We start from the raw sequence: 9,982 nt of genomic DNA on the forward strand, positions 1-9,982 counted from the left end.
TCCATTCCTCAGTGCCTGGCTGAGGAGATCTTCAGTTGACAGTGTTCTGGCATCCATAAAGGTGCACATAAAGTTTGGGCTCTTTAGCGTGTAAGAACTGAAACGTAACTTACCACATGGAATTCCTGCACCTGTAAATAATGTTCAACCAGAAACCCCAGGACATCTCCCTGACGGATGGTGCTGTCGAGGTCCTGTTCAGCCAGGAGAAGTTCGCACTGTCTGACGGCTTCTTTGGGATCCTCGGAGTAAAGCCTGGCAAAAGAGCAAACGGAAAAGTCACGTGGGGGAGGACACTGAGTTTGCCATGAGAAGCACAGGAAGGATTTTTGTACTGTGCACATTTCAGAATCACCCAACAAAAGATGGCTGTGCTTCCCCAGGCCAACAGTTACTCATATTTCAAGCTATACTTTGGTCTTGAAAGCCAGCATCGCTTTTAAAATCACCTATGGTTCCCTGCTACAAAAACATATCAACCACTTATAGAAGCGAGACTTCTGCATATGATTTATTGAACTGGGAATGTCTTCCTCTTGCATGACATCTTTGTCATTAGTCCGCGTGCTCCAAACACTGCAACTCACCTCCGAGCGTGGATGAATCGCTTTATCAGGGCCATCTTGCTTTGCAGATGTGCCAGTTTGCTTTCCTGTTCCAGAGGGCTTTTGGTCTTTGCTTTTGAAAGACACTTATATGCTTCTGTCAGTGCTCCCTGTGCTTTCTCATAGTTCTGATACTCGTCAATTTCCACCTGCAGGAAGAGAGATTCAGATGAGGCTCTCAGTCCATAGTTAACAACTGAACACCTTGAAGGATCACAGAACTGGGTGTACCTGAGCGCACACATCATAAAATCCTGCCAGCAGATCCAGGGCTCTCCCTTTGGTATAGAAGCTGATGATGTTCTTCATAATCTCTGGGTCTTTACGCCAATCCAGCGACTGCAGGTAGTTGGCTGCCATGATGTAAATCTCTCTCTGTCTGGAGACTCCCGCAAAGAAGACAATTTTCTCTGTGTCTCCAGATCTCAGCAGCGCCTTCATAGCCTAACAGTGGATGGGGGTGGGAGGACAGAGAGAGGAAATATTGTGAATACAAAAATCAAATGATGCTGAAATGGTTGGGAAGCCTCATCCGAACAGCCGACTGCCTGTTCCAAGGCCTCCCTCAACCCACTCTTGTGGAAAAACCTTATAAAGTTAAGAGGCTCAGCCTCTTTTTTCTACCTCTCCCAACTGACCTTTAACTTGTTTCCAGCTTGCGTGTACTTCTTGGTTGCCATGTGGTAATTGCCTTGTCTCATGCAGCAATCTGCTATTTGCTCCAAGAGTTCCCTCCGGGACTCCTCAGAGAGATCCTTGGAGTCCTTGCAGACCGTCATCCGCTCAGCCATCTCCTCTGTGATGGTTAGGTTCTGCTTCAGGCAAAGCTGCAGAGCTTCATGGTACTAATGGAAATGAGAAAGCAATGAGCAGTTGCATGCATTGCAGTGTGATGTCACGTTGTCTGGTGTAACTTTTAGAACATAGCTGCCACCCTGGCAGTCTGAAAAGAAACCTTAGAGCTTACAAATGTGTGTAGGTGCCTATGAACAAAGAGATGTGAGTGTTTGCATGTGCACACCTGTTGTGCCTCTCTCTGTCGGTGCGCACAGGGAGCAGGAAGGCAGAGCTTACCTTCTTGGCTGTGAGCAGCAGCTCCACTGCCTTCTCATACTGAGCGTGTTCAATAAAGAAGTCAGAACAGCGAGCCAGCAGAGCTGGGTCTGACTTCTCATCGAGGTCTTCAGCAATGAGCTGTAAGGCTCCAAACTGCTGCGTGGCAAAGGCCAGCTCCAGTGCTTTGGAGAAGTGTCCTGCCTGTAAAAAGGACGAGACTTTAAGGACTGGAATAAGCATTGCAGAATGAATTTCCCGGACACCCCAGTGTGGGTTCACAGAGTGCTACTGTGAAGAAATGACTGTTAATTGTACACAATCGAACCACGCCGTTGATTAAATGCTCTCTGCTGTAGAAACAGTGTCAGTTCAAAGTTTGGTATTCTTACTAAGGAGGCATTTACCTTGTGGTACAACATGACAGCTCGGTCCATTTGCTCCCCCTTCTCCTCGTAATAGCAGGCTGCCTCTATCATGTCTTCTGGGGAGCTCAGGAGAGCCAGGTTCATCAGCTGATCATCTAAATTGTTCTCCTGTTGAAAAGCAAAGATTTGGGTCGAGGTGTGCAGCAAACTGACCTGACGAGCCTGTCTCCTTTCAAGCCTTCAGCTTTGTGCTGTCACATAGTAGCCCATCAGCCACCTCCTATGGAAAACCCATAGCAACTCCAAGGGCTTTGAGCTGCAACAATGACTGTTTTAGGCAGTCTTCTGTTGACGTGTAGGACAAGAAAATACTCAGTCCCGTGCAACCCCTTGTAATGATCTATCCTTGTAGAAGACGTGGGCAGAAACTGGACCATCTTCATGAACAAGCAATATCTCACAAGAGAGAACGAGAACAGATCTCTCGTACCTCTTAAACTCTGTACGCTACCTAAGGGCAGAATCCTACTTCAGGTTTGGACATAGCAATGTGTGTCCTTCCATACCTTACACAGGCGAATGGCGTTGTTAAATGCCTGGGCCCTGGTGTAGAAGTGCACAGCCTGCTTGATTTCATCCTGACTCTCGTACTGGCGGGCCAAGTGGTACGAAGCCGCCCAATTTCCTGTTTCATTTGCTATTTCAGCAGCCTGGAAAGGAAATCACGTATCTTTACACTGTGACCATACTCATCCTAGGAATGAGAACTCTGCGAACAAATGGCAGCAGGCTGCATTACCTTCTGAATGTTGCCCTGAAAGCAGTGGACACGGACTAGGGAAAAATAATCCTGAGCCAGTGCGTAGTATTCTAATGCAGATTCCAAATCTGACTGGCTCTCCAGGTACTGCGCCCACCATTTCCACAGGCTCCTAGAAAAGCAACAGTATTAACTGCAGCAACCAGAATTGCCAGAGAATGCATTGCTCAGCCCTGGAGATCTTGAACTCAAGACCAGATGTATTTTCTTGGAACGTAGACAGGTTTTACCTAAACACAAAGGTGATATTCAAAGACCTGCACTATGAGCTCAACCTAAATATCCAGTGTGGCAGTTTTGAGTGACTTGTGCCATGATCCTGAAAAGCTGAGTGGGGATCAAAAGGCATTAGGCAGGTGCTGAACTCAGAGGAGAGGATCCCTACTTCTCCTTCCCTGCCCTCCTCACAGACTGCATCTCAGACCTGAAAGTCCCACCCAGAAGGAACGAGCACAGCACTGACTTGTCTTTCATTTTGTTGACGTAGTTCTCCAGCGCCTGTAGGTCTTCAGAGAGCATTCGGGGTACCTCGAACCTGTGTGTGTCTGACTTCTCATAGCTGTGGACAAAAAGAACATATCAGATGTGAAATGACTGACTTAAATCTCACTTCCTTGTCTAAAAAATCTCCACACACACAGTTCTGCCATAAGCTGATGCTTACTGGCTGAGTGCAAGAGCGTGATCCCCCACTGCCTCCAGGTGCTTGGCGTAGCTGTAGTAAGTGGTGCGGAGGTGAACCCGGTCATGAGCTTCAGCTGTTTCAATGGCTTTCTGCCACTGGTTTGTGGCCTGATAGAACTTACTCAGAAGGTCGTAGCGCTTGCAAGCCTTGTACAGTTGCTCTGCATCCTCCTGAAAGGAGAGGATACAAGCAGCTCGTTAGCTCCACTTGTATTATAGGTGTGCATCCAAGCAGGTCACAGCAGGCTCTGCACTTACGAGTATTTTAGTTATGCAGGTAATGCAATTAGAGTAACAATAATTCAGGCAGGAGGGTTAACCAACTAATACACTTAGCCTGGAACTGCACATTACTGGGAAGCAGGATGTTTATATGAAAATAAGGAAAGCATTCAGATCCTGCATGTACTGTACAGTGTTAACCGGGGGGTGACACAAGCAAACCATCAACAATTAAACGCCGTCACCACGAGTGTGAATCACTTCAGAAAGGGGAGGTATCCTCGTCTGGGGCTGCAGTGAGTGGCCACACAGCACAGAAGTGACGTGCAGGTCAGAGGGACCTTGGAGCAGGTCTCAGAGGTAGGAGCTCTTCCTCAGATAACTGAGAGCCAGTCCTGGCAATGAGCACTATCCATGTCAGACAGAAGCAGATGAGGAGGATTTTGCCTGTACTGACGCAAAAATAAGCAAATTTGGAACTATTCTTTTTGAGAGGTTCTCCTGTGGAAGGAGCATTTTCCTGCCCCACCCAACTGCTGTCCAGCTGAACACTATATTTAGTAAATGGAGATTATCCGTCCACGATAGAAAAATAGTTTATCTCATATTCTTTCAAATTCTAAAAGCATAGAAAGTGAAGATGGAAGTTGCTGGCTACCACACGAGTGAATCCACCTGCAGAGCAGCATCTGCCTTGCTACAGCTCCACCTCTCCAAACAGATGCCAGTATCCAGAAGATGGAGCATTGCCACTTCTCAGCCTCACAGCTGCCTCTGCCAGGAAGCTTTTCCAAACATCTAGTTCAAACGTTCCTTTTTTCCCCTCCTTCTTTAATTAAGGATAGTTCACTACCTCTCTAGCATTTAGGCTCTTAAAATGGCTGCAGATTGCTGAATTCTAGCCCTTCCAGCCTTGAAAACCCTTCCAAGAGCTGAACAGTTTGCCCTGATTCTCTCTGAACTTCCAGTTCATCAACATTTTTTTCTGGTAATGAGAAGAGGTGGAAGGCGACGTTCCAGCCGCAGCTGCAACAAACACAGATGAAAGCCATCGCAGCCCCGGGATGCAGCGTCTCCTCAGAGGCCCCAGCAGATTTTCTGCTGTCACAGCACTTTGTGTCTAATTGGTGATCTATGAACTGTGGGGTGTGTCACCATTTCTGTCCTCATTTGCCTGGGACTAAGAACTAAAGCCCTTGATTATGTTTTTCTAACAGATCACTGATGAAGAGATGAGGTAAAGGACACACGCTCTCCTCATCCGTGGACCTTGGCTGTGCTCCAGTCAGTTTTCAATCCCTGTGATAATCAGCCTGGGCTCCATTTCAGATCTCAGCTGTATTGGTAAAGCACAGTAACCAAGGGCAGAAAATTCAGACCAAAAGGAAGCCGTGTAGCAGAGGCGTCCCACCTCGGTGTGTGCTGGCTGCCAGGTGACGCTCCAGCCACGAGGGACCACTGCACCAAGCTGTGGGGAGACAGCAGAACAGCCCAACTGCTCAGGGCTGGAACCAAGCAAGTCACTGCCAGCACAGCAGGAGCAGGCAGGAGACCTGGGCAGCTGTAGCAGATGACCCTGGGACAACACAAGCAGCCAGTCTGACATGGCAGAGCTCTCCATCCCTGCAGCCAGAGCGCAGCAACCTGAAACGCAGCTTTTGGCTTTAATTCTGCTAACACACACTTCAAAATGAAACCTGGACTCTTATTTTCTGACACTGGATTCTGCCACACTCATCTACTCTTCAAGAGCCATGAAAGCAGCTCATAGGACTGATGAGCCTACAGAGTTCACACTGATAGCAGAGAAAGACTCCACGTAATGTGGCACAGTAATTGTGCAGCTCTGGGTTCTCAAATGGTCACATTTTCACTCTGTTCCCTAGTAAACAGAGTGGACATTCTAGGATGCACATGATTGACAGGCTTACCAGCATGCCCAGCTGAACTGCCAGCACAGCGACTCTGGCTTCCTGCTCAGGTTCCCGTTCTGCCTCCCTTAATGCTCTGGCTCCTCTCGCATGACCCATGTTTCCAAGGCAAATTTTGGCAACATCAAGTCTCTGAGTCTTCACACACATACGAGCCATGTTCTCCCAGACCGCCTCACTGTGATAAGGCAGAAAGAAGGGGAGGGCTGTTATGGTACCAGCATCAAGGAGTGGGTATTTAGCAGGTAAGAGGCAAGGAGCAAGAAAGGACAATGCATTGGCATGTTCCACACTTATGGGGCATAAACAGACTCTGGTTGTTCCATGAAGATTTAAGGGGAATAGAAACAGTTCTCAGACATAACAGGTAGTACTGGAGCTGAAGGTCCACAGCTTTAAGGAGGTATTGTGGCATTCGATTTATACCAATATCTAAGCAAAAGCAGTCATATGTGCACATATATAAACATTTATTGTGCACCCATCACTTCTGCTTTTACTGTAGCAGCAACACATATATCATCTGACTCTACACCTCTGTTCTCCTGGAGAAGCTGCAGCCCATGGCTTGGGCAGGTGCACTCCCAGAGAGTGGTGGTGAATGGAGCTACATCCAGCTGGCAGCCAGTCATGAGTGATGGTCCCCAGGGCTGGTATTGGGGCCTGTCTGATACCTTTACTGATGGTCTGATGAGGGCACTGAGCGCATCCCCAGCCAGTCTGCAGATGACACCAAGCTGTGGGCAGTGCCGATCTGCCCAAGGGCAGGAAGGATCCCACGCAGTACGGCCACTTCTGCAGCACTGCGGGCAGCTTCACAGCGGGGCAAGCAAGGGTTTGCACAGAGCCTGTTTACACCTGAGGCTCTTCAGAGTGAAATGCAGCATGTTTGGTTAACAAAACATTTGCATTCAAAATAGGGCCTCAGCAGAGGACCACACAGCTCTCGGGCACCAACATGACGCAAATTAAGGACACAGATGATGAAAGCAGGAAAAAAAAAAGTTTTCTATTTTTCTTCTTTTCTGAAGAGTGGAATGACACCTCAGGTCCTGCACCTGCAGACAAATCCCCTTCCAGTTTGGAGGTGGGGGGGGCTGACAATCATGTTTTCCTATGATTAAAATGTTTTTCTCTTCCCAGTGGCTGTGGGAAAGACCTGCACAAACAGGGGAAACTGACTAACCGGGAAGCAGCAAAGGAGATGAGACGCAACGTGCTGTCAAGCACATCCAGTCAGTACAGGAGAAAAAAATGCTTTTCCTCATTTACTTCGAAATCAGATTATATTTTTATTTGCAGCTAAAACCAGAGCAAAACTCGGAGGTGGTAATCAATAGAAACGTGCAACCTGCACCTACAAATGCCAAGATGTATGGAGGAGATAAAGCAGGATCCGGAGTAATAAATCAGGGGTGAATTTCGGGTAGTTCAGAAATCTCACTTCTTAAAGCAAAAAGATGTCTCCAAATACACTACTGAGTTCCTTCTATCTGCTCACCCATGCTGACCGCGGTTCAAACTCAGCCTCCTCAGGCTCTGTACTGACATATCTGAGTCCCTCACAACACACAGGGAAAAGGCATCGCTTGTCACCTGAGAGAAGAGACCAGCACCTCTTCACTGCAGCCTCCCATAGGTGTAGGGAGCCAGCTACCAGCTGAGTGGAACAAAACAGAGGAAGAAACATTTCCCGATGATGCGCTCTGGGTTTGGTTTGATTTTGTTGCAGCAATCCCCTCCAGACAGGCAGCAGGGCCCAGGCAAGCTCTGCCTTCTGTACAGACCCGGCTGGGCAGGAGATGGTGAGCACACATTGCACATTCAGCACTGTGGCCAGATTGGCCAGAACACACTGAATTTAGAAGTGTTCACAGCTGGGCAGTGCCTGCAGGCATTCATACACAGCAAGCATCGCACTAGGAGCAGTTCACCAGCATGCTGAGTACCTGCAACATGGAAACGCTGCCTCTGTGACTATTCCTTCCCGTGCCTCTGCCCTCCAGAAGTGCCTGATGGAATGCTTCATCCAAATAACACGGTTCCTATTCTCTCACTGGAGCTAAGGACAGCTTAGTTATCAGATGGATGGACAATCCACAGCCAGATCTTCTCCTGTGGTCCAGCTGCAGCAGAAGCTGGTTATTCCCCATAGACACAAAGGACACTGCTCTGATAAAGGTATATACATGCATTATCATAGAATCATCATAGAATCACAGAACGGCCTGGGTTGAAAAGGGCCACAATGCTCACCCAGTTCCAACCTCCTGTGTATGGGAGATTGGTAATCACAGCCTGAACCTCTGATTAATCAGCTGAGGCAAGTGTGGGGTCAGCTGTGGGAGCACAGGTGAGAGTGATGGAGCTGTGCTCCCGGGAGGGGTGGAGCTCGACTCCATCCCCTCTGAGACCTCATTTAAGGGCTGACTCCCACTGAAGCAGCATCTCTTGGAGATCACTCACCAGTGAGGACTGCCCCAGCTTCTTCAGCCAAGGCACCACCACTGGTGAGTTTTCCTTTACTTATATTTACTTATATCTTCTGTACGTTTGTTACCATCTGTATATTAATAACCAATACACTCCTGCCATGTGCAGGGTCACCAACCAGCAGCCCAGGCTGCCCAGAGCCACATTCAGCCTGGCCTGGGATGGATACATAAAGGTATACACACAGCTGCTGAGCACCACAGAGCACACAGCCAGGTGGGAAGCAGCACAGATCACATCGTGCCAACAGCACAGCAAGATGGTGCAGCAGATTGAGGTAACACTGATGGCAGCCAGGGCCAGCACACCGGGGTTCATCCTCCCAGAACTCCTGCAGAAAGACCAGAGGACCTCCAGCAACCAAAACGCAGCCAGAACCTCAGTTCCACCTTTGCCCTGAAAGTGAGCAGGGAGACATCCCCAGCATCAGAACAGCCCCAGGGACAGCTGTGCTTCAGTTTTGCTGCCTCAAGATAAGTACAAAACAGTGCAGACTGGGTTAAGAAACAAGAAACACCAGAAGCTGAATGTTCTCACGTAACCCAAAGCAAGAACACAGTTTCTTTTTTGACAGTTGGTAGGTCAGGGAGAAAGACACGTCTGTCTTTACAGCCTTAAAAGGCAGCAACTCTTCTCCCAGGGCCGGCCTTGCTGTCACATAACCCAAGGAATGGTTTTCCCTTCCCCCCAGCCCACATTCTGAGAACTTCCTGTTCTTCCCCTCCTCCTTTTTCTTTTCTTCCCTCTGGAAAGCAGCTCACATCTGTGCTTCGTTAGCCACAACCGGGACCTTAACGAAGACCAGATGCGGAGCCGTAGAACGCACTCCCTGCTTGTCTCAGGGAGCTGTGCCTGCCCCTGCAGCACATCAGCAAACTGCCTGTGCTGCACCCAGAGCTTTGGGCCATGCCAGGAGCACACCAGATTCCAAACAGAACCTGGGAGCCCCTTCAGACACAAGTTTTCCCACATAGTTGATGAAACAGCTTTTCTTACAGCATTCTCACCTTTCTGTGCTGGGTATTCACGTGTCTGAAGCACCTTACAACTCTCTCCTCCTTCTTTCAATGGGGTACATTTGAAAATGGCTCATACTTACATTCCATCTCACCTCTAAGTATCTTAACCAGGAGAAGAAAGAATCTCTCTTTTCATCTTGGGCCCCGCTTTGATAACAGGACACTAAGCACTGTGCTGTAAATATCAGACATAGCATCTGCAACACTGCGTTATTAGTGCAATACTGTAATGCTGTGGGGAGATTTTCCTGCTGCCATCACTGAGGACATGCAGCATAACACTCCCATTTTAACAAGTGACAACAGTGCGTGTATCCATCCCAGTCTCAGCCGCCCTCCCCCAGTAACTCCAGCACAGGCCACATCCCAGCACAGCACCGGAGTGTCCCCTGTGCCTCAGACACAGCCTGCAGCACCTGTATCATAATGTGAAGTTGAATTGTGGTACTAGAAGTATAAGATCTCCATGTGAACAGAATATCACTAAGTGCCAACAAGAACCTGAATGAGTCAGCGAGGAGCTAATAACTATAGTAATAATAGTAATGGTAGTAATAATAACAGAGCTATTTTGATAAGAGGAAGCCAAGAAAACTTACTGGACCTTTTCAGAACTCATTTGCTTTTCATCTGGTCCCTCCTGCTCCTTTCAGGAATGCCCCGACTTTTCAGCTTTTGATGTTACTATTAGCTGAGAGCATGATAAATGATAAAAACCACTTGTCTGTGGAACACTGTTTCAACAATGGATGAACATGCAGACAGCAATTATTGCTGCTTTGCATCG

General features: G+C 48.2%; 1 protein-coding gene across 2 annotated transcripts in view; it reads right to left on the minus strand.

The window, feature by feature from the left end:
• IFT140 (intraflagellar transport 140) overlaps positions 1-9,982 on the minus strand; it is a 40,194-nt gene that overhangs the window by 556 nt on the left and 29,656 nt on the right. For both annotated transcript variants that reach the window (XM_072348839.1, XM_072348838.1), the window contains exons 19-29: positions 5,684-5,861; positions 3,511-3,701; positions 3,310-3,405; positions 2,826-2,958; positions 2,593-2,736; positions 2,066-2,194; positions 1,680-1,862; positions 1,244-1,450; positions 837-1,049; positions 588-754; positions 114-255 (exon numbers count right to left, since the gene is read on the minus strand). In XM_072348839.1, the coding sequence (XP_072204940.1) occupies positions 114-255; positions 588-754; positions 837-1,049; positions 1,244-1,450; positions 1,680-1,862; positions 2,066-2,194; positions 2,593-2,736; positions 2,826-2,958; positions 3,310-3,405; positions 3,511-3,701; positions 5,684-5,861 (1,783 nt within the window). The remainder of the gene's footprint in view (positions 1-113; positions 256-587; positions 755-836; positions 1,050-1,243; positions 1,451-1,679; positions 1,863-2,065; positions 2,195-2,592; positions 2,737-2,825; positions 2,959-3,309; positions 3,406-3,510; positions 3,702-5,683; positions 5,862-9,982) is intronic.

Source organism: Excalfactoria chinensis, chromosome 14, assembly GCF_039878825.1.
Source record: "Excalfactoria chinensis isolate bCotChi1 chromosome 14, bCotChi1.hap2, whole genome shotgun sequence".
Taxonomy (NCBI): Eukaryota; Metazoa; Chordata; class Aves; order Galliformes; family Phasianidae; genus Excalfactoria; species Excalfactoria chinensis.